At 46.8% G+C, this 25,198-nt stretch overlaps 1 protein-coding gene across 2 annotated transcripts in view; it reads left to right on the top strand.

Annotated features, from left to right (window-relative positions):
- Positions 1 to 6,899: 6,899 nt before the first annotated feature.
- SRPK1 (SRSF protein kinase 1) overlaps positions 6,900 to 25,198 on the top strand; it is a 45,333-nt gene continuing 27,034 nt past the window's right edge. For both annotated transcript variants that reach the window (XM_054025397.1, XM_054025398.1), the window contains exons 1-2: positions 6,900 to 7,233; positions 9,446 to 9,506. In XM_054025397.1, coding sequence (XP_053881372.1) covers positions 6,900 to 7,233; positions 9,446 to 9,506 — 395 coding nt within the window. The remainder of the gene's footprint in view (positions 7,234 to 9,445; positions 9,507 to 25,198) is intronic.

Below are 25,198 nucleotides of genomic sequence, written 5' to 3'. Positions count from 1 at the left end.
GTCCCCCAAGACTCCAGGGAAGAGTTTGGGGCCTTAGTGGAGGAGGGTAAGAAGGTAGGGCGGACCTCCTTACAGGCCTCCTTGGACATAGCAGACTCCGCTGCGAGGACCCTGGCTTCAGGTATCGCCATGCGGAGAATCTCCTGGCTCCAGGTCTCGGGCTTGCCTCCAGAACTGCAGCAAACCCTCCAGGATTTACCCTTTGAGGGACACGGATTGTTCTCGGACAAGACGGACTCTCGTCTACAGAGCCTCAAGGACTCGAGAACAATCATGCGCTCCCTGGGGATGCATGTTCCGGGACCCCAGCGCAGGCCATTTCGGCCCCAACCTCAGCGGTTCTACCCCCCACACACACCTCGTCCGAGACAGGACTCTGCCAGAAGGTGGGGGCGAGGTGGTAGGAGAAGGTTGACCGGCCCTCAACCCAGTCAGAACCAGGGGCCACCTAGGCCACCTTCAGGCCCTAGGCAGAACTTTTGAAGGTGCGGTCGAGGACGGCGCCCCAGTCATCTCCCAGGATCCAACCCCCTCCTTTCGGGATCGCCTCTCCCATTTCCACCGTGCTTGGTCCCTCATAACCTCGAACCGTTGGGTCCTTCGCACGGTGGAAAGGGGATACGCTCTCCAGTTTTCTTCATCTCCCCCCTTCCACCCCCCCTCCCCGTCCCTCTTCAGGGACCCTTCTCACGAGCAATTTCTTATACAGGAGGTTTCTACGCTCCTGTCTATGGGGGCCATAGAGGAGGTTCCATTAGAGTTAAGGGGCAGGGGATTTTATTCCCGCTACTTCCTGATCCCCAAGTCCAAAGGGGGTCTGCGACCCATCTTAGACTTACGCGGACTCAACAAATTCGTAGTAAAGTTGAAGTTCCGCATGGTCTCATTGGGGACCATTATCCCTTCCCTGGATCCTGGAGACTGGTTCGCCGCCCTCGACATGAAGGACGCATACTTCCATATAGCAATCTACCCGCCTCACAGGCGCTTCCTGCGATTTGTGGTAAACAAGGTGCATTACCAATTTGCAGTCCTTCCCTTCGGCCTATCCTCGGCCCCAAGAGTGTTCCCAAAATGTATGGCCGTCGTGGCGGCATACCTTCGTCGGCAAGGGATACAGGTGTTCCCGTATCTAGACGACTGGCTGGTACGCGGTCGCACCAGAAAGCAAGTTCGAGCTCACGTCCACATAATAGTACATACATTCCACGAGTTGGGCATTCTACTCAACAAAGAGAAATCCACTCTAGAGCCTACCCAAAGGATAGAATTTATTGGGGCAGTCCTAGACTCAGGACGTGCGCAAGCTATTCTACCAGACAATCGTTTTCATACCATCACAAGCCTCATTCGAGGACTCAGGGCCTTCCCAATTACCACAGTGAGGTCGTGCCTCACCCTGTTGGGTCACATGGCCTCTTGCACGTACGTGACCAGGCATGCCAGACTTCGGCTTCGCCCACTCCAGACCTGGGTATCATCGGTATACTGCCCATATCGGGACAGCCTGAACATGGTGATCACGGTTCCGAACTCGGTCTTGACCTCCCTCACCTGGTGGCTAGATCACAGTGTCGTTTGCGAGGGAATGCCGTTTCACGCCCCACAACCCTCTCTGCACCTGGTCACAGACGCTTCATCTCTGGGTTGGGGTGCCCATCTCAACGAACACCATACCCAGGGCCTCTGGACTGCACCCCAACTAGCCCTGCACATCAATGTTCGGGAACTGATGGCGGTGCGCCTGGCGTGCCAGGCATTTCTCAATCTCCTACGTGGCCGCTGTGTGTTAGTTCTCATCGACAACACCACGGCCATGTTTTACATCAACAAGCAAGGAGGAGCACGTTCCTCGATTCTTTGCCAGGAGGCCATTCGCCTATGGGACTTCTGCATCGCCCACTCGATCCATCTCACGGCATCGTTTCTTCCTGGAGTCCAGAACACTTTAGCGGACCGACTCAGCAGGTCCTTTCAGACGCACGAGTGGTCAATTCGTCCGGACATCATCTATTCCGTTTTCCAGAGGTGGGGATTTCCCCAGGTAGACCTGTTTGCATCTCGAGCCAACAGGAAGTGCCACGCGTTCTGCTCCCTACAAGGGCGAGCCCCGGGCTCTCTATCGGACGCGTTTCTCCTGCCTTGGAAAGACCACCTGTTTTACGCTTTCCCTCCATTTCCTCTGGTCCACAAGGTGCTGCTCAAACTATGCAGAGACCAAGCACAAGTAATTCTAGTCGCTCCAGCGTGGCCGAGGCAACACTGGTACACCACACTGTTGGAGCTCTCGGTTCAGACACCGATCCCACTTCCGTTGTGTCCAGATCTCATCTCTCAGGACCACGGCCGTCTACGTCACCCCGACCTACAATCACTCCACCTCACGGCGTGGTTGCTCCATGGTTCACCCAGGCAGAGCGGCAATGCTCGCACTCTGTCCAACAGATTCTGCTGAGCAGTAGGAAGCCTTCAACACAGACCACGTACTTGGCCAAGTGGAAACGGTTCTCCTGTTGGTGCGAACAACGAGCCATGTCCCCGTTACAGGCACCTATTCCTCTCATATTGGAATATCTCCTCTCCCTAAAACAGCAGGGTTTAGCGATATCTTCAATTAGGGTTCACCTGGCCGCTATATCGGCCTTTCACCCAGGGGAACTCGCGTCCTCGGTATTCTCTAACCCGATGGTTGTTAGATTCCTCAAGGGCTTAGACCGGATGTATCCACAACAACGTCGGCCCGTTCCGACGTGGGATCTCAACCTGGTTCTCTCCAAGCTCACAGGGCCTCCATTCGAGCCACTGGCCACCTGTTCACTTCTGTACCTATCCTGGAAGACAGCCTTCCTCGTAGCCATCACCTCAGCACGGCGCGTTTCTGAACTCAGGGCGCTTACATCCGAGCCCCCTTACACGGTTTTCCATAAGGACAAAGTGCAGCTTCGTCCACATCCTGCCTTTCTTCCTAAGATGGTCTCTCCGTTTCACATCAATCAGGATATATTTCTCCCAGTCTTCCATCCTAAACCACATGCTACTCGCCAAGACCAGCGTTTGCATTCTTTGGACGTACGCAGGGCCCTGGCTTTCTATATTGACCGCACAAAGCACTTTAGAAAGACGACGCAACTCTTAGTTGCAGTGGCCGACCGGATGAAAGGCTTACCGGTCTCCTCACAACGCCTATCCTCCTGGATCACGTCTTGCATCCGGACTTGCTATGACCTGGCCGGTGTCTCAACACCGCACCTCACCGCTCACTCAACGAGGGCCCAAGCTTCCTCGACTGCCTTCCTGGCTCAAGTCCCGATCCAGGACATTTGTAGAGCTGCAGTTTGGTCATCAGTCCACACATTTGCAGCTCACTACACACTGGTACAGCAGTCCAGGGACGATGCTGCATTCGGATCAGTGGTTTTGCACACAGCAATGTCTCACTCTGACCCCTCCACCTAGGTAAGGCTTGGGAGTCACCTAATTGGAATCGATATGAGCAAGCACTCGAAGAAGAAAAGACGGTTACTCACCGTTGTAACTGTTGTTCTTCGAGATGTGTTGCTCATATCCATTCCAAACCCGCCCCCCTTCCCCACTGTTGGAGTAGCCGGCAAGAAGGAACTGAGAGGGCGCCGGGTCGGCTGGGGTATATATCCAGCGCCATGAAGGCGCCACTCTAGAGGGCTCCACATCCGACCCGCCAGGTGTTGCTAGGGTAGAAAATTCTGCGACGATCGTGCACGCAGCGCGCACACACCTAATTGGAATGGATATGAGCAACACATCTCGAAGAACAACAGTTACAACAGTGAGTAACCGTCTTTTTCAAGATCCATGTGTCCTACACATGCCTATCACAACTTGTGGTGTACCTCATCCAGTGCACTAAATGTCCCAATAACAACTATGTGGGTGAAACCAGACAATCACTACACTCTCGAATGAACTCGCACAGGAAAATAGTAAAAGACAAAACATCATATCACCTGTGGGTAAACCTTTTCACAAAGTGATGACTCCATATTTGACCTATCATTCCTCATCCTCAAAGGAAACCCGCACAAAACTTTCAAAAGACAAGCCTGGGAGCTTAAATTCATAACTTTGCTAGACACTAAAAATGATGGACTGAACAGAGATACTGGATTTATGGCTTATTACAACAATCTATAACCCACTAACCCTTATGACTGAAAGGATGTTAATGGGCCACTTTACCTTGAATGGTCCCTTAAAATATGTGATTGCTACTTAGGCTAGACAATCTGTTCCACCTTGTATTTAGCTGTGATGCTCTGAATATGTTACCCAGATCAAGGTCTGTGTAAGCTTGAAAGTCTCTTTCATCAATAGAAGTTGGCCCAATAAAAGATATTAGCTCACCCACCTTGTCTGTCTAATATCCTGGGACCGACATGGCTACAACACTGAATATATCAAAATTGCTAACATTTACATTGAACTTGTTTATTCTGTGTCTGAATAAATACCCTGGAGTCAAAGTTTACCATTTCCTATTATAAACACCAACATTTATTTAACATTTAGTCCTGTGTGAATCTAACAGCTGTGCCAATAGGTGCCCAAATCTGTTCAGGCATGAAGATTATATATAAATCACCTTGATCTAAAACTTTATTTATAAAAGTGAGGAAGAGATTGTGAATTCCTTAGGAGGGCAAATACTGGATACTCTGACCAGGATATTAATTATTTACTAGAATACAAGGATTTACATTAAGTTCATTTGGTAGGAGAGGGCCAACAACTCACCTGGCTGGTATAACTGGCAACCTAGAAACTGTAAGACTCCATCTTAGTCATATTGACCTCTATGCATTCTGTTTTTTTAATTTAACAGGATACTGTCAAATTAAAAATCATAATTCTGTCTGAAAACTTCTTTACGTACTACGGTCATAAGCTAAACATAAGATTATAACCGAGAATAAGTTAAAAAAATGTTTTTAGTTTACTTATATTTGTGCATTTGGTAGCAATTGGTTTATAGTTAATTTCATTGTTTTCTCTGGTATAGACAATCTGCTGTGGGTGGTTATTTCAAGTAATGGGGTGGGAGGGCACATTTTTAAAAATAGGAAGATGTGGTGATAAATCCAAAAAAACTGGTAGGGTGAATCGGGGAAAGGTCTAGGTCCCAAAACTACTTTTAACTTAGTCCTTGTCTACACTAAAACGGGTTTGTCGGTATAACTATACCAGTAGAAAGATACTAGCAAGCCCTCTTTTGCTTATACCAATTTCCTAAATGAAGTAAGTTATACCAGGGGTCGGCAACGTTTGGCACGTGGCTCGCCAGGGTAAGCACCCTAGCGGGCTGGGCCAGTTTATTTACCTGCTGACGCGGCAGGTTCGGCCGATCACGGCCCCCACTCACCGCGGTTCGCCATCCCAGGCCAATGGGGGCGGCAGGAAGCGGCGCGGGCGAGGGATGTGCTGGCTGCGGCTTCCTGCCGCCCCCATTGTCCCGGGACGGCGAACCATGGCCAGTGAGGGCCGCGATCGGCCGAACCTGCCGCGTCAGCAGGTAAATAAACTGACCCGGCCCGCTAGGGTGCTTACCCTGGCGAGCCGCGTGCCAAACGTTGCTGACCCCTGAGTTATACCAATAAAAGGACTTTTTTGCAGTTTTTATTAGGACCTTTGCCGACCTAACTATATTGACTGGGTTATGACTTTTTCATACTCCTAATTGACATAGCTAGACCAGCAAAACGTACAAATGTAGGCCATGCCTTAAAAAAACTGTGCAAGATTTCAACTTGATGGTGGCCAGGGCTATGCTACAAATATTTAGTGCCACACCTATTGCAGGAGCATGAAAAAAAAATCACACTTCTCAGTCTGACATAGCTGTGCCAGCAAAACTCCCTGTGCAGATTCAATGCTATAGCTTCTGTCGTTGGGGGAGGTGGGTTAACTACACCAGCAAAAGAACTTTTCCCCCTATAAGTTGCATCTCCATGAAGGTGTTATACCAGCAACCCTTTTGTAGTGTAGACTAGCCCTGTCCCTTAAATGTTATGTGTGATCCCTGCATGCATTTCTGTGATGTCACAAGACGTAATCACAAATGTGTTTGAAATGGAAAGAAAAATGGACACAAAAGCAAACAAACATTTGCTCAACAGAAACCATATTAATAAAAGCCACATCTCAAAGTTATAATTCACTGACTTTTTGTGCATGATGAATGAGAGACTGTAAGGTATCATCTGTGTATTTCATATATTATGTGGTTGTATTGTAATTGGATTCATCTAATATTTATTATGGTAACGCTTAAGGACCAACCACTGTGTGTTTTGCATTCTATATTGTGATGTGTGCATTGTCCTGTATATGTAATGTATATTATGACTTGTGTGCACTGTAGTGTACAGCATGTGAGTGGTGTGTATTGCGCTGTGTGAGGTGTACTGTATCTTTTGCTTCTTGTATTGTGGATTGTGTGCATTAGCGTGTTATACTATGTGCTTCGGTGTGCATGGAAAGTGCATGGCATTGTGTACTGCAATGTGGGGGGCAGCATGCACTGCGGTGTGTATGGGGGAGGGTGGACGCTGCAGTGGGGTAAACTGATTGTATTGTGTGCTGTGGGGTGCATGGTATTGTGCACTGTGGAACGCGTGCATTAGGCGTCTGCGCTACACTGTGGGCCCTGGTCACTCCTGCACGGGGTAATACTCCCGGGGGCTGTATTTCAAATTGTGCGTTGCGGGGAGGGGTCAGGGGGCGATACAACGCCAGCTTTGCGTCACACACAGCGCTTCGCTCACAGGCCGGCGCGTACTCCGCGTTGCCTGTGCCGCACCGCCCTCCACCCCTTCAGTCAGTCGGATCCCTTCCGCCCTCTGGGGGTTGCGCATGCGCTCGGGACCATGGACCAGTGGGAGGCGGGGCTGGGCTCGGGGGAGGAGCCTACCCAGCGGTCCCCGCTCCTCCCCCTCCGTCGGAGGGGGCGTTGCCGGACGCGCTCGGAAGAGCCTGGGGGCGGGGCCTTCTTCACGAGCTCGGCCTCGAGCTCGAGCGGCACCAGCGAGGGCGACGAGGACATCTGGTGGCGCGTGCAGCGGCGCGCGAAGATACCGAAAGTGCGCATGCCTCTCCCGGCGCGGCCTAGCCCGGCGCAGGCGCAGAAGCAGACGAATGCTTTAGAGCGCACGCGCGGAGCGCAGGGTGGGCTACCGGCTCTGGCCGCCATGGAGCGAAAAGGTGAGCGCGGCGCCTTCTCCCGGGCCGGGCTTGGTGGGCCGCCTCCCCCCGACACGTGCACCCTTGCAGGCAGTGCCGTCCGGCCGTCCCCTACCTCCTGTCTGTCTGTCTTGCCCCCCCACCCCGGGCGCACCCCCTGCCCCCCCGTCTGCCTGCCCTGCCCCCCCCGCGCACCCCCTGCCCCCCCGTCTGTCTGCCCTGCCCCCCCGCGCACCCCCTGCCCCCCCGTCTGTCTGCCCTGCTCCCCCCGCGCACCCCCTGCCCCCCCGTCTGTCTGCCCTGCCCCCCCCCGCGCACCCCCTGCCCCCCCGTCTGTCTGCCCTGCCCCCCCCGCGCACCCCCTGCCCCCCCGTCTGTCTGCCCTGCCCCCCACGCCGGCGCACCCCCTGCCCCCCGTCTGTCTGCCCTGCCCCCCCCGCGCACCCCCTGCCCCCCCGTCTGTCTGCCCTGCCCCCCCCGCGCACCCCCTGCCCCCCCGTCTGTCTGCCCTGCCCCCCCGCGCACCCCCTGCCCCCCCGTCTGTCTGCCCTGCTCCCCCCGCGCACCCCCTGCCCCCCCGTCTGTCTGCCCTGCCCCCCCCCGCGCACCCCCTGCCCCCCCGTCTGTCTGCCCTGCCCCCCCCGCGCACCCCCTGCCCCCCCGTCTGTCTGCCCTGCCCCCCACGCCGGCGCACCCCCTGCCCCCCGTCTGTCTGCCCTGCCCCCCCCGCGCACCCCCTGCCCCCCCGTCTGTCTGCCCTGCCCCCCCCGCGCACCCCCTGCCCCCTCGTCTGTCTGCCCTGCTCCCCCCGCGCACCCCCTGCCCCCCCGTCTGTCTGCCCTGCCCCCCCCGCGCACCCCCTGCCCCCCCGTCTGTCTGCCTTGCCCCCCCTGCGCACCCCCTGCCCCCCCGTCTGTCTGCCCTGCCCCCCCCGCGCACCCCCTGCCCCCTCGTCTGTCTGCCCTGCCCCCCACCCCGGCGCACCCCCTGCCCCCCGTCTGTCTGCCCTGCCCCCCACCCCGACGCGCCCCCTGCCCCCCCGTCTGTCTGCCCTGCCCCCCCTGGGCGCCCCCTGCCCCCCCGTCTGTCTGCCCTGCCCCCCCCCGCGCACCCCCTGCCCCCCCGTCTGTCTGCCCTGCCCCCCCGCGCACCCCCTGCCCCCCGTCTGTCTGCCCTGCCCCCCCGCGCACCCCCTGCCCCCCGTCTGTCTGCCCTGCCCCCCCCGCGCACCCCCTGCCCCCCCGTCTGTCTGCCCTGCCCCCCCCGCGCACCCCCTGCCCCCCCGTCTGTCTGCCCTGCCCCCCACCCCGGCGCACCCCCTGCCCCCCGTCTGTCTGCCCTGCCCCCCGTCTGTCTGCCCTGCCCCCCGTCTGTCTGCCCTGCCCCCCACCCCGACGCACCCCCTGCCCCCCGTCTGTCTGCCCTGCCCCCCACCCCGACGCCCCCCCTGCACCCCCGTCTGTCTGCCCTGCTCCCCACCCCGACGCGCCCCCTGCACCCCCGTCTGTCTGCCCTGCCCCCCCTGGGCGCCCCCTGCACCCCCGTCTGTCTGCCCTGCTCCCCCTGGGCACACCCCCTGCCCCCCGTCTGTCTGCCCTGCTCCCCCTGGGCGCACCCCCTGCCCCCCGTCTGTCTGCCCTCCTGCCCCCCGTCTGTCTGCCCTGCTCCCCCCGCGCACCCCCTGCTCCCCCGTCTGTCTGCCCTGCCCCCCCTGGGCGCGCCCCCTGCCCCCCGTCTGTCTGCATTGCCCCCCCTGTCTGTCCGTCTGCCTTGCCCCCCGGCATGCCCCTTGCCCCCCTGTCTGTCTGTCTGCCTTGCCCCCCCCCGTCTGTCTTTCTGCCCTGCCCCCCTGCCCGGGCGCACCCCCTGCCCCCCCCGTCTGTCTGCCTTGCCCACCCTGGGCGTGCCCCCTGCACCGCCCGTCTGTCTGCCTTGCCCCTATTGTGGGTGCGCCTCCTGCCCTCTCCTGTCTGTCTGCCTTGCCCCCTGTCCCCTCCTGTCTGTCTGTCTGCCTTGCCTTCCCCCCAACCCCCGTGGGTGTGCCCCCTCTTGTCTGTCTGTCTGTGTCTGCCTTACATCCCCTGTCCTCTCCTGTCTCTCTGCTTCTTTCCCACCTTATGCTCCCTGCTCCCTCAAACTTCTGTTTTCCTCTAGTATGCATCTCCCACTGCAGGCTTCACTCCCACCTTTTTCACCCTACCCTGTCTCATCAGTCTGCATTTCTCTCCCCCAGTTCTGGCACTGCAGGCCCGGAAGAAACGGACCAAAGCCAAGAAGGACAAGGCCCAGAAAAAGTAAGTCGAACCCCACAGCCATCCAGCTGGATACAGGTGTCCAGTGCAGGGATGTTGGGCTTGGGCTTCTCTTCTGAACACCGCCCCTGGTTTCCTGAGCCTAAGTGGGAAGGAGCAAGGTCTGGTGGCTCCATGTGGGCAACTGAAGGGATCTCCTTTTGGCTCTGAGGACCAGGAATTTCTCCCTCTTTGGATCTACAGGGCATCCCTGGAGGGTAAAGTCTGAGGTTCCCCACAGGGTTATTACCTAAAAGTCCCCTGTGCACCCCTTCTCTGTTAATGTAAGAACTGGACCATATCTATGAGCCTTAAAGGGGTCCATTGACTTTTCATAAAATGGTTGAAATGATACCTACATCTGCCTCTCTTGATCAGTCTCCTAGGCATCATTTAGGCTAGAAAAGCATCTCAGTTTAACTATCCGTTTATAAAATGACTTATGCAAATGAGTATCCTGATTGATTTGCAGATGATTTTAATAATGTTTTTCACTAAATTTACTAATCTCTTAGAGGTGGATGGTTTTTGCAAAGTCTTCCTTTTAGTAAGCGAGATTAAAAGAAATCTCTATTACACTACAGAAATCCATAGTAGCTCCATTAATCTTTTTGAAGTGTTCAAAATATATTCCATATACTCTCTGTGGATTCTGGGGAGTGGGAGCTACAAATCCTGTTTGTTTATACAAGAGGCTAAATTTTAAGTAGCTCTAGGAATTCAGCTAACTTGGATATGGAAGAAGTTCCTATAATTGTTGCATATATTTTTGAGAACAGCTACTGTAAGGTGAATTCATTCAATTAAAAATATCTAACTTAAAAACTATAACTCTTCTAAACTATAATTGTCTTGTACTTGAAATAATAAACTGCATCTGGGGAGGGGTTATTGGTGGGACTGAAAATAATAATCTGAAAGTTTTAATATCAAATAAATTGGGGGGGAAATCAAAGTAATGCTTTTTTGTGGAAGGTACAGAAAAGGGATTGACATCTCATTGACATCTCTGATTTTGAGCTATTCCCCATCAATCATTATAGGTTCTTACTTTTAATTCTGTAATAACTCAGACATCCATCTTTTAGACAGAATATAATGTGGCCTCTATAGAGGTTTGTATATTGTATCTACAAAGATTGTGATCACTGTGTGTCTACAAAATAACTATATCACTTTCATTATACTGCGGAGTTGGTTTGCGGAGCTTTTGAGTCTGCATCTCACTTTCCTTCCTTCCTTCCTTCAGTTGGTTTCAAGATTTCATAGAGAAAAGAAATTAAGCAAAACAATTATCTAACTCACTGGAAAAATCTGCCCACCAAAGTACTAACTTTTTATTTGTACACATTTATAAACTTCCTTTCTATGGTATTTCATAAACTTATTTCAAGGTGTGACCACATCTCTTCAACTGGACAGAGCTCATTGAGGTATCTTTAGATGGATTTTTTTAGGTCTGGTTGTCAGAAATGGAGCAGACAGCAGCTCGCTTGTTTAAAAGGATTACTAAACCGTCTGGAGCCCAGCACTACAAAGCAAACATTATATCATAGAAATGTAGGGCTGGAAGGGGCATCAAGAGGTCAAGTCTAGTCCCCTGTGCTGAGGCAGGGTATACATAATATTTGTATGTGTGAGTTAAAAAAATCAGGGATCTGCATTGGTTACAATCTTCCATTACGGGCAGTATTATTTTCTTTCTCTCAAGCATTGACTTCAATTCTACAAGCATTTAATCAGATCTGCAAATTGTACATTAACAGGGGTTGTGAAGGTTTTAAGGATAACTTGTATCTAAAAGTTAAAATACGTACCAGTATACTATCAAATTGAAAATTTAAGGTTTAAATGCAAAAAGCCTCCATCGGGACACTGCTTAGTCCTGAATTTGTCATGGTTTTGAAACTGAGTACTGGGGGTCAGCCACTTGGTTTTTAGCCCACTAATAAAAATATACTTTTATTCCTCTCTTGGAGGAGGTGGGATTTTCAGTAACTCATGTTTTGTGCCATCAGAATTTCTTCTGTTATAATACTCTGTAGCTGTTTAACACCTTTCATACAAGGATTTCAAAGCACTTTACAAAGGCGAGTAAGTTGTATCTGTATCTTATAGATCAAGAAAAGGAGGAGCTCTCAGGGTTGAGTCATTAAACCCAATTTCTAGTCCTGATTCTGCCTTGCCCAGACAGTGGGCAAGTGGTAACAATAATATCTACTTTATAAAGTGCTATGAGAACCAAGTGAAAAATTAAATTCAAAGTATTACTTTTAAAAAGTCATATAGTGAGTCAGTGATAGCCATTAATAGTACCCAGATCTCCTGCAAGCTCACTGCTCTGAATTCTATAATGTTGTCTTATGCACATACATTGTGTATCTTCTGCTGTGGCACATGGCTTATTTACTGAATTTAGTTGCATGGTCTTCAGATCTGTTGTATAAAGTTGAGCGTTTTTAACTGATGTGTTGATTTAAATAGAATGTCCAAAAAGCACTAGTAATGTATGAGGCCCTCTAAAGCTTTTTTCCCTCTCTGGCTGTATTTTATTTGGCATGACATCACACAGAAAAAGATTTTCTGCTTGGACCTGTCCCGCTTGCGGGATGAAGGGAACATAGAAATGATAGAAAATATATTGCTGCTAAAAAGGTAGAAAGTGTAGTGTTGAGGCAGACACATTGAACTAATTGCATGCTTGTCTACACATGCTCTAGAATACACCATATAATATCTGTGGGACATTTGCAATAAGTTGGCATGATGTAGTAATTGATGATGCTCCTATGTGAGTGAACATGATGGACATAACTTGTTACCTACTACACCTTGTGGGTTAGGAGAGTTAGGGTATGTGGAAAGGAAAAATTGCCTTTGAGGGGTGATTAGGATATTGTCTCCCTGGCTTCCAGTTTGTAGATAACTTGTTAATCCCCTAAGAAGAACTGAGGCTTGCTACAGTAAAGGATCTCACTGTTCTGAGGTTAAATGTTACAGTTGAGTGGCGGTAGCATCACTTGCTGTAAAACAGTTCAGTGTCCATGTTAACCAGCCTGCCTTGTGTAAATATAGTGGCAGTTATTTAAATTGGTTCTTGGCTTTCTATCCTCGACTATCCAGTAGGGTTAGATCTTTGATAAAGAGAGATGAAAGGGCAGTTAAACAAAAATATTTTTACTTCTGAGGAGACACAGCTACTCCGCTGGAGTGGAGGAACAAATTGGGATTCATCATAAAATACTGTAACTTGGTGGTGTGTGTATTCCTGTCCTTACTCTGGGAGGAGGGTGGCTCTTGTCTGATTAGCAAGCTTTTGAACATCTGGCTAAGCAGCTTGAATTCTAAAAGCATTTTCCCTACTACCGCTGATCACCATGCATGTTGGATTCGGTCCCTAAATAGAGAGTGGTTGACGTGATTAATGAATTAGTTTGTCACTCGTGTTTTGCCAATCTTTAGAGCAAATAATTCTCTAAAATATACTAGGTATAAACTGTTAGTGAAATAGCCGCAAATACTTCGTTGGCATATGTGTCTCAAATGGTGGAACAGAGATTATACACCTCTACCCTGATATAACGCGAATTCGGATATAACATGATAAAGCAGTCCGCCGGGGGAGGGCGGGGCTGCTCACTCTGCCAGATCAAAGCAAGTTTAATATAACGCGGTTTCACCTATAACGCTTTAAGATTTTTTTTGGCTCCTGAGGACAGCGTTATATCGGGGTAGAGGTGTACTTAATGGAACAATTAATGACTTATATTGCAACAAGTCACATAAAATTCACAATATCCTCTCTTTACCTGTTGCTTCAAGTTACACAATAGAAACTATTTTCACTTTATGGTATTTCCTATGTGTTTAAGAGGGGTAGAGGCTTGGGAGGGTGCAATCCAGTGGTAGTGTTGTATACAGTTAGGGTGGAGCAGGCAGTAACTTATTTGAGCCATTTAGATTGTAATTGTCCAGAAGGTGACCACTTCTTGCTTTACAAATAATGTGAATCTTTTTACTACCTTTTTCCGGGACTTGCTTTTTAACTTTTTGAATTAGGATATATAAAGGATGGGTAGGGAGAGCTCTTTATATCTAAAAAGTCAAGTTACTAGCCCTTAGTTAAACTGAAACGAAAGCTGTCAAAGTAGACATTAAATTTCTGATGCCATCAGTTGAAAGGTTTTTAATTGAGAAGGCTGCTAGACACATTAACCATATAATATATACTTTAGGGCAGGGGTCTCAAACTCAAATCACCACGAGGGCCACATGAGGACTAGTACATTGGCCCGAGGGCCGCATCACTGAAACCTTTTCATACAACAATACAAAAGTATAGTATGTATTCGTCCATAATCAATAGAGCACTTGGTAATAAAAATGCATATGAATGCCAACACTTTTGTTTGGAGCAAGGGCATTCAGGTTGTGACATTACACCTGCTAAGCTTAGTGTTTGTGATTCTTTAGTGTGTTGAAACTTGCAAAAACTCTGTGCTTCAGCAAGAAACAGTTTTGTCACTAGCCTGCTGGGTCATGGGAAACAGAGCAGGCTAAGTGGAGACACTGCAAAATCAGCATATATCTGTGTGACCTGAATTCCCATGAATCAAAATACAATGGGAAAATCTAATTTCAGCTCTGCTAATCGTGAGTATCCTTAAATTTAGCTATAACAGCAGTGATACATAGTAAGAACATGTCTAAGGCAATAGCATTCTTTGATCATGTTACAAGGTTAATTTGATACGACTTTTATCATATTGTTTATATTGTAATATGTCCTGGTTTTGTTGTAGGAGTTCCGGTACTTTTATTGTTCTTGGTCAGATTCGGTACTGTGACTTAGAATTGGAATTGGTGGGTGTCAAGGTGATATCACCAGCATATATTGGCTGTTGTCACTTTGTAGCTGTCAAAAGTGCATCAGCTGTAAAGTCAATTTAACAGGGAGCCAATTTTAATTGAAATTTTCTGGGCTTGCACATTCTCTGAAGTGTAGATTACATCTGTAATTGTCATGCTGTGTGCGCAGTCTTGAGCATTAAGTGTACTTCCTGTAAATTATAATAGTTAGAACTAGATATTTGAGGTTTCTGATAGTCTATTGCTTGGGAACTTTGATATTTTTATTCAGTGCAGTTTATATTGCAAACATTCAGAAGATCGAACTGTTCTCTTCCATCTACTGTGAGGAAAAATCTGTTGTGCAATGCTGCTGAGGTTAAAACTCGAGGTTAAAAATTAGACTAAAAAATTCACTCAAATTCAAAGCAGTTGTAGAAAGAACTGTTTGTTCCATTTTGAATTCCTCGAACCACAGCACAGTATAAACAGATGACTTTTTTTAACCTGATTGCTAGTTTTCTTCATGTCAGACTGTTGGAACAGACCTGCACCTGACTATATGGGTGTATGTCCCAGTTACTGACTAGCATACTGGCTTTCCATGCCAGATAAGATTACTGGTTCATCAAATCTAATATCCTGCTTCCTGCAGTGGTGTATACCTGATGCTTCAGAAAAAGTAGAGAACTGGAATGCGAAGTACTCAGTGTTGTGTATGCAGGGAGTGAAAGGCAGCGTGACCATGGAATTTTATTACCATTGGCATGAATAACTACAAATAATAGTGACTATAGAGCTATAGGATTTGATTAGTCTTTTTGTAGATTCTCCTCTGCAGTATTTCCTTTTGGTTTCTGAATGTACTGGTTAATTGAGTGATCCTTTGTCATGGGACAAGGTGAATGAGGGGTTGACTTTTTTCACTGGACCATTTATAGCTTAATACGCCTCTACCCCAATGTAACGGTGTCCTCGGGCGCCAAAAAAATCTTACTGCATTATAGGTGAAACTGCATTATATTGAACTTGCTTTGATCCGCCTGAGTGCGCAGCCTTGGCCCCCTTCCTCCCTCCCAGAGCACTGCTTTACCGCGTTATATCCGAATTCGTGTTATATCAGGTTGCATTCTATCAGGGTAGAGGTGTACCTCAAGTTCCATCTACCTAGTTATTTTTCCCTTAGGCTAAATGATCCTAGGTTTTGAAGTCTCATTTTATGAAGGTCGTCTGCTCTTCTCTATACTTCATTAATATTGACTGTAGCCTGTATTTTCAAAAGTAACTAATTTTGAATGCCTAGTGTGAGGTACCTTAAAGGGACCTGACTTCCAGAGGATGGGCACTTGTCACTTGGCTGGAAAGCAGGCCACTTAAGGGGTCAAGATGGGCACCCAAAATTGCTTGATATGTGAAATTTTAGCTTTGGTTGGGGTAGTGCTTGGGAGCTGCAGTGGTGGACCAGGAGGACCCCATTGTGGTGGGCACTGTACAAACAGAATAAAGGATGGTCCCTACTCTAAACAGCACTAAAATACAGGGACTAAAAATAAATGCAGTACTTGGATTGGAGTGTACTATTATTTGATATGCCAGGGGCCACATGACTATAGTGGCTAAAACAGGAATGGAGTTGAGTCTGAGGTCTGGTCTATACTACCCGCCTGAATCGGCGGGTAGAAATCGACCTCTCGGGGATCGATTTATCGCGTCCCATCGGGACGCGACAATCGATCCCCGAATCGGCGCTCTAACTCCACCAGCGGAGGTGGTAGTAAGCGCCGCCGACAAAAAGCGGCAGAAGTCGATTTTGCCGCCGTCCTCACAACGGAGTAAGTCGGCTGCAATACGTCGAATTCAGCTACGCTATTCACGTAGCTGAATTTGCGTATCTTAAATCGACTCCCCGCTGTAGTGTAGATGTACCCTGAGTTCTCTTCCTGATTATTCTGGTTCACATGGACTTCAAACAAATCACTAATCTCTGTGCCTCAGTTCACCCATCTGTAAAATTGGGGGAACTTTCTGTGTGAAGCCCGTTGAGATCCTCTGACAGATGTTATCAATGCAAAATATTCTTCTATATTTTCAGTCTTTCCTGGCATGCCCAAGCACTTTTGTAGGTGTTCTAAAGGCTTTTTGCTGTGGACACACACATTCATTTGAGCCAATGATGACTCTTTACAGCAGTGGTAGGCAACCTATGGCATATGTGCCGAAGGCTGATTTTCAGTGGCACTCACACTGCTCGGGTCCTGGCCATCGATCTGGGGGGCTCTGCATTTTAATTTAATATTAAATGAAGCTTCTTAAACATTTTACAAACCTTATTTACTTTATAATTAAACTATTGTATGTATATTGAAGTCTTATAGAAAGAGACCTTCTAAAAATGTTAAAATGTATTACTGGCACACACAACCTAAATAAATGAAGACTCGGCACACACTTCTGAAAGGTTGTCGACCCCTGCTTTAGAGGCTTCTGTCAGTTGAGAGCCAATTTCTGTAATGAGAAAATTCCATTACTTTGTGATCTGTATCTGTTATCTAAGTAAAACTTCAGCTATCATGCTGTTTAACCCACAAATGCATTTAAATTAGTCTAGAATCTGACTGTTATTACTAACTGAAATAAGCTAATGCCATCAAATTTCACCAACCCTCTCTCCTCACCCAGTCACTGGCAGCAAGAGGAGATGGAGGAAGCAGCCACAATGGGATTCAGAGAAGTAAGAAAGGGGATTGCTCGGGGAAGGTCAGTGGGTAGACAGGAGCCAGGTGTGGGTGTCTGCTCTGAGTGGCAGGAATGGAGATATGTGGGAGCAGATTAGGGATAGAAACAGGGTGTCAGTGTCCTGTCACCCTAGCACTCTCATTGTTACTACCACCAGTGGAGATGCAGAGGTGGTAGTACAGTGATGAGGAAACATCTCAACTAGCGTAAACAGACACAGCATTTGTGACACAAAACAATTTCCCATTTATTTAATCTAAAATAGTGGTGGGCAATTACCCATAGTCCTGCAGGTAAGGCTCTTGGGATGCACTGGGGTCTGATCAGTCACTTTTCTGCCCCAAAACAAACACTACTTAATTGAGGGCTCACAAGATGCAAGTCGGTCAGCTTCACTCTCTCCACCTTCGTACCCTGGTAAGCAGGGAGTTTACAGAAATCAGGAGTACAAGAGTATGGTATTTATGATGGCTTCTCACTTTGCTCTGTTACATCTCTTCAACATCTCTTTTCTATTTCCCTTGGAATATCTTCTGGTCCTGACCTTCTCAAGTTTGTCCTCAGTTTCTTCCTTGAAGGCTTTGCCCTCCCTTAGGGCTTTGGATTAGGTTTTTCCTATTGCTCTCTGCAGTTAATACCAATGCAAAACCTTCCAGAAGCATTCAGAACACATGTCAAAAGTTGGTGACTTGCCCACAAGATTTTTCATTCAAATACAAAAGTCGTTATCAAACTGCACATGACAAGACATAAATTAAACTCTGCTGGTTTCCATGGAAGCTCTTCACAGCTTGTGCAGCTGATATGGCAGACAGTTCTTATTTTGTAGAACTATTAACTGCTTGTGGGGGGAGTGGGAGTGAGGAATGAGAAACTTAATCATTTTGCTTATGTGTACATTAGCACAATCTTAATGTGGAATTCAGTGGTTCTAATCTTCAAATTGAACTCCCACTAAACAAAAGTGCTTGTATGCGTTGGCTGCTGTGAGAAACATAGCTTTTCAAAAATGAATTATTAGAATATCTCCCCACCTGTGAGTTCTTCTCCTGACAATAGAACTCCTATGGCTTTATAGTTCTGAAACTGTTAAACTACGTCAGCAGATGTCACAGGCCTGCCTTTGTTGGTTGTAACTACCAATTCTGTGTTTGAACAAAAGGGAAGGAGAATAAAAACTTATGCCAAATTTATGGGAGAGTGGGTGGATCGCCTATAATTACAAAATATTTAAGAACAAGAACTACAGGATGGTAACTTTGCTTCATAAAGTATGAATTATATTTGGTTCCCCAGCTCCTTCAAATTTAAAAAGTTTCAAGGATGTAGGTGAAACGGACTAGGCATAAGTTGTAACGAAAAGGTACATATGTAGCTTTCAAGGTAGCAAAGTGGTAGGAGAGTACCGGTGTCACAAACGTGTGTGTGTGTGTGTGTACACACACGTACATTCCTTAAACTAGAAAAATAACTTGGGGGGAGGAGAGGGAGCGATGTCCACCTAACCTGGAAACACATTCTGTAATGCCGTACCTGAATTTGTACTACAGGACTGAGTCCAAACAATAATGACTTGTCAAATTTATGCAGAGATCTCGATGTTGCTTTGCAAACCTTGTGGCTAAGAAAAGCACGGAGGCTGGCAACAGAAGCAGGCATTCCTTTGACTGGATGTGCATTAATAAGATCTTGCCTCTCTCATTGCAGGTGCTCTAAGAAACAGCAATTAGGCAGACGTCGTTCTCTTGGGGAGAACTTGACCTGATGTACTAATGTCAAAAGCAAAGGTGGGATGGGTATTCAAGGTTTAAGAGCCTAGTCAAAGGCTTTAGTCTCCTCCAGGAAAAAAGTAAAAACACCTTTTTAACATCTTGCCTGTGAAGCAAGATCTTACTGCGAAGGGCATACAGACATGAGAAAACATGGGCAAGATGAGTAAGGTGGAAATTGACTCTGACCTTTTGGAAGAACTCCAGAATGAGTCAGTAGCAATACCTTATCCTTGTAACTCAGGTTATGACTATGCTGGGGAGACTAGACTGGCATAGCTGTGCCAGCATAATACCATACTGAAGACGCAGCCTTTGCTGACTGGAGAGTTGTTTCCATCAGTGTAGGAATACCACCTCCCCAAGGGATAGTAGCTAAGTTGATGGAAGCAGTCTTTTGTCAACTTAGCTGTGTGCACGCTAGGAGTTAGGTCAGCAAAACTACAGCATTTGGCATATTTTTTTTTTCACACCCCTGACCAACATAGCTATTGTCAATCTAGTTTAAGGGCAGGCCAGGCCTTAGTTTATGCTGGATTAATTACTACACTCTGAAGATTGTTCAACTGAAGTCTCTCTTAATGGGGATAAAACCTTTCACGTAAATCTTAAACTCATGGCTAGCAAATGGCTCAAAGGTTTCATCACCTTTGTATAGATGGGGCTGATGGCCTCTGAGAGGTGACCTGCAAAATGGGGAAGATGGGTTCTTCATCTACGGTGAAACTCTGTTGCACAGTTCCATTGCAGCTACTATGGAAGTGAAACCTGAGTACTTGACAAGGAGGGTAAGGGAAGGATGGTGTGACTTTTTAGTTAGCACTTGTGTAACAACACTTGGTGGGGGAAAAGCTGTTGGCTTTCATCACTGTATCCCTCCATTTAGCACGAGAGCCATTTTCACAGTTGAGCCACTAACAGGTATACACAATAGAGAAGACAGATGTAGCATTTTTGATATTTCCAAGGGGGGAGAACATTTTGTTACAAGTTTATTTTTCATACAAGACTGCTACAAAAAGGCACCGGTCCTTCCTTTATTTTTGGTCAAAGGTTTAAATGCCTTTCTAGCTCCTGACTAGTGGGTGTTCAGAAAATAAAATTCTTAGATGTGATAATGAAATGCAAACATAGCCCAGTAAACTCAGGTTGTGTATGCTGGCAAGTCTAGAAATCTTGCACCTTTGTACTAGCTGTGGTGCAGTTCTACTGCTACTAACAGCATAGAGACCACTAACCTAGACCAGCTCGGAACAGAAGTAGATGGCACAGCGGTACCAGTGGCCAATCTACTCTAGTGTTTGGCTACTGTTGATAACATCAATGGAGCAACAGCAGTGGGAGAATAAGAAAAGGTTCCATGCAGGCAGGGTGTCTGATAGATAAAGCTTTTACCTTTTCTGTACCTCTCTGTTCAGGCTAGTTTAAGCAGTTGGGGAATAAGTAAAAGGATCCCTTTCAGCCTTCTCTCACCAGATGGCCAAACCTGAATGCCCTTCTAGTAGATTCCCACAAGAAGCTAAGGAGCCAGAACTCTTGCAATGAACAGCAGAAGTTGATGGAGTAATTGTGTGTTATATTCTGTAAATACACAGTAATTTATGGCTATTGTGTAAAAAATACTGCATATAACTAAGACTTTTCTGATATGTAGATGTTGCCAAGTGGCTTTGACAGCTTTTAGTAAATTCAACACTGCCTTTTAATTTAATAAAGAGTAATTTACTGAGAATTTACTGAGGGAGTTAAGTATTCTTCAGTATTGACTATAAGTTGAATATTGATAAGAGCCCAATCCTACTGTCCTTCATGAGGGGAAATCTTAAACTGATTGAGATTTGCCTCAGTAAGTACTACAGAGTAAGATCCATAGTGTATAATTTTAAGTACTTCTATCAGAAAGCATTTTTAATTGCCAACAAACTCAGAAATTGTACATTAATGTCATACTTCTGCTGATCTGTTTCCCTTGTGAATTCCACAAAGCCGAAGATAAATGTGTGCCGAAATACCTTTATGGCATCCAAGAAAGATGCTGAACACCTGGCTTTAGAAAGCTATGTCCAGTTAATATTTTTAAATGATTTAGAACATTCTCACATCTTTGTGTGATTTAACAAAGGATGAGGAGTTCTTTTTGTAGCCACAGCTGCTGGAGTTTGGAATAACTTAAGAAAATGTTTCTTACCTTGAACACCCTCCATTTCCTGCTTTATTGCCCTGGGGTTTCTATATCAAAAGGGTTGGACGATCAGCAGTTAATGACACTTGCTCATTGGAAGCTGTGAATCTAGTGGACTGTTGAATATGCAGTGTTGTAGCCATGTTGTTCCCAGGATGATAGACAGACAAGGCGGGTGAGATATCATCTTTGATTGGACCAACTTCTGTCAGTGAGAGACAAGCTTTTAAGCTTCCACAGAGCTCTTCTTCAGCTCTGTCTAAGCTCGAAAGCATGTCTCTCTCACTCCAACAGAAGTTGGTCCCATAAAAGGCTGTCGAATAGGCAGATAAAATCAGGAGAGGCTTTTTCAGTTCAGGAAGATAAAACTGAATCTGACTGAATTCAGCATTTCTTCAGGGGAAGACTGTAGAACCAGGTAAACATCAAGGAAATCTGGTGAATCTATTTATGTTCAACCCAGAGTATGACTAAATTTGCAGAAAGCTCAGCTGAGAGCAACCCCCTCAGTGTTGCTGCAAGGCCCTTTACCTGCAATGCAGTGCTATGCATCTGCAGCTAGGTGGTGGAGACAAATCCTTTTTCTCCCTCCCTCTCGCACAAAGCTTTGCTGCTTTCAGGGAGAGCCAGCACTCCACCAGTGGTGTGTGCACCTCTGCTGCCTGAACAATCTGCTAGCTGATTCTTTTTTAATGGCTCTTTCGAAAACTGTTGGTTCATCTTCAGGGGTATCTCTATCAATGGGAGTCCGTGCTTCGTGCAGGTAGGCTTTTCTTTTGTCTCGCGTGAACTACTGCTCTTCTTAAGGGCTTCATTAGAGGGGGGAAAAGGACTTTTGTGTCCCTAGATGAAGACTTTTGTGGATTCCATGAAAGCTCTCACGCTTGCCTTAGGATACTGCAACTCGACGTCATCTTTTCTTCTTCCTTAAAATATTATCTGATCATGTGATTGCAGAGGCAAGCTGCAAATCTAGTTAACTCTTGAGATTAATTAGGAGGTAGAGGGAACAAATATAAAAATTCAAATCAGGGTGCCTTTTAGTGTAACATTGAGCATGATAGTTATAAAAATTATAGTCTCTAAATTCTGCTGAGTAGCTATATATCACCCAAGTGTGGTTTCTTTCGAGGCTTCTTTTAGCATTTTTGCCATATTGACAGCTATCTGCTTCTTACTCCTTCATTTTAAATACGGGCAATGGGGCTCTTGCTCTCTCCAGCAGCCCTATATGCCTCTTTGTAGGCTAGGCTGTCTGGGTGAAGGATGCAGACAGGGTGGATGTTATGAGGTTTTTGTGTGAGAATATTTGGGGGTTTGGTTTGACTGAATTCTTGTTCTCTATTTAGTAGAGAGTTTAATCTTGTTAATTACTTTTGACCATATTAGTGTCCCCTTTTGATCTGGCCCTGCCGTTGGCATTTTAGAAGTCAGGCTATTATGCGGAGTCTGATGCCTTCTAATGAATTTGAGTAGTAGAGCAAAGATGATTTGGAGGAGAGAATTCTTAATTTTTAAATGCTATTATGAAGATCTGTCTGTCATATGTGCCTAATAATAGGGGAATAATTAACTGTAATGTAGAACTGGCATGTCTTGCAAGACTGAATCTCAGCTGTGGGACAGTGCGAGATGCAAACTCTAGGGTGCATCAGACACCAGATGGTCAGTAGCCATGACGTGTTGGTTCCATTTAGGATGGGGGGTGGGGAGGTTATAAATTTCCAGCAGAATGGCCTGGGTGGTTTCTGATCACTTCCTTGATGCAGGAAGAGCACTGCAAAGTACACCAGTGGTTTTCAAACATTCCAGTGTGGACCACTTAAGATGAATCTTCTTGTGGCCCCACTTTCTTGTCCCTATCCCACACCTGCCCTGAAACAACTATGTAATACTTAGTTACATGAAGGGAAAAAAATCTTAGGGCACTATTGAGGAGGCTGACTGTGGTGGGTGTGGCTGCTGGATTTAAATTCCCTATTCTGTCTGCTGTTTTTCCTCTCCCTGGGTGTAAACTGGGTATTAGCACCCAAACCCTTCTCATTACTACAGCTCCCATGGCTCTCATCCATCATAGCACATCTGGATTACTGAAACCTTTTTTCCTCTGGCCTTGAATGTGCAGTCTTGCCCCACTCGGATCCATTCGGAATGCTGCTGCCGAGACAATTTTTCTAGTCTGTTGCTTTGACCATCTCACCCCTCTTTGTATCCCTCCACTGTCTCCCCCTTCTCTAGCACATCAAATATAAGCAACTTGTCTTCACTTTCAAACCTCTTCAAGGCCTATCCTCTTCCGACCCATCATTTATCATTCACTCCATCATCCACTTGCTAAGTTTTCAAACTGGTCCTCGAAAGGAGCAACATCCTTAAAGCCACGTCATTGTTGTTCTTCAAATCCCTCCTTAAAACTCCACTTTGCCATGGCTACAAAAAAAAATGAACAGGTAGTCTGCTGGTGTGCTGAGACAGCTGACTATCATGCTGACCAATATTGTTTCCTTGTACTCCCCCATATGTCTGTATCCATCTGTGCCTTGTCTTAGGGCAGGACCACCTTTTTGTTCTATGCTTGTACAGCCCCTAGCCCGGTGGGCTCCTGATCCATAGGGAGTATTGCTAGGTGCTATGATAATACAAATAACACAGCCCTAGCCACACCATGTTCCTTTGCAGTTTGGTTCTGTCCTCTTGTATTTACTATCTGGCCTAGTTTTGGGGTAGCATACGAACTTGTTCCCTCTCTAATTTTCACCAAATAAAGTGACAGACTTCAGCTAGCTGTGCAGGGTGCAGAGAACTGCTTGGGTTTTTTCCATTTATTTTTAGCTTACAGTTGTGAACTGGGCCAGACTACAGTATTGGAAATCATTGCTGTTTGAATACAGATGCATGCATCACTGTAGTGTGGTAATCTCCTGGAAATGTTCATGTGGTACAGTTCAGGACCAGTGATCTGCATGACTTGTCAAGTGCTGAATTCTTAAAGCACAAGGCCTCATGATGCCCTAAAATACAGAAGACCAACTGTCAGATTCTCTGGAGAACAGCAATACTGATAAGTAACATAAGTCTTAATAGGCTGCTAAGATTAATTGCCTTGTTCAGCTTATAAAAAAGGGTTGAAATCCTTATGAGTAGTGCAGCATATGCATGGGAAAGGGTTAAGTGAAACTTGCCTTCGCATCCCATGGCCTTCCATTAAAACCAAACCGATCACTTGTGCAAATGTAAATTGTACGGTGTGCTCCATGCTGTCATAAGGTGACTAACGTGACTCTTATAGTTCAGTTCTGAACAGCTAAAACTGCAGACCACATCTAATACTGTATTGACTAACGTAACCAGCACTTCCCTCAGGCTTAGTCTATGCTCCAAAGTTAGGTCAACGTAAGGCAACTTATGTCGACATAATTATGTTAGTGCACATATTACAGCCTTGCTCCTGCTGACGTAAGTGCCCTACTACACTGACATAAAACTCCACCTCCAGGAGAGGCTTATGTCGTAATTAGGGCAAGGTAGTGTCCTGTAGAAACTGTTACTTACATCAGCTGTTGGCTGTCATTCTTGTTAATTTCACTGCTCCATCCTGGAGCGAGGAGCCAGGTGTGCTTTCAGCCCTCCACACCGCCCCTCTTAAGCTGGTGGAAGCGCTCCTGGTGAGGATGTGCACCTCTGGCAAAAGGAGGGTAGTGTGGACATGAACCACTGCGGTGCTTGTAAGTTGACCTAACATTTCTAGTGTAGACATGCCCTCAGTAATCATTGGGTTTTTTGAGCAACGTGGGAATAGAATTTTAAGCAAGGAGGATGGGAGGCATCAATTATTAACTTATGAAAACACTAGTTGTAATACAGTAGAACTTTAACTAATTCATACTGACTAGAAGATTCAGTGTAAATGACTGGATCTTGTCTTCGTATGTCATGCTATAAAGAAAAGATGCGTTGATATATTTTGTCAACTGTGGTTTTGTTTTATACTTCACTTCTAAAGATGCAGTCTTAGTGATGGTATATATCTATTACTACAGTGTTTGTACAGTGCCCAGCACAACGGGGCACCGTTCTTGGTTAGCCCCTTAGTTACTACCATAATAAACTTGATTGATAGAGACTGCATACTTGTGCATTATATAAGATTGGTAGGATAA

Source organism: Malaclemys terrapin, chromosome 4 (genome assembly GCF_027887155.1).
Source record: "Malaclemys terrapin pileata isolate rMalTer1 chromosome 4, rMalTer1.hap1, whole genome shotgun sequence".
In the NCBI taxonomy this organism is placed as follows: Eukaryota; Metazoa; Chordata; order Testudines; family Emydidae; genus Malaclemys; species Malaclemys terrapin.
The sequence above is the reverse complement of the archived record's forward strand: the minus strand, read 5'-3'. Positions and strand labels throughout refer to the sequence as shown.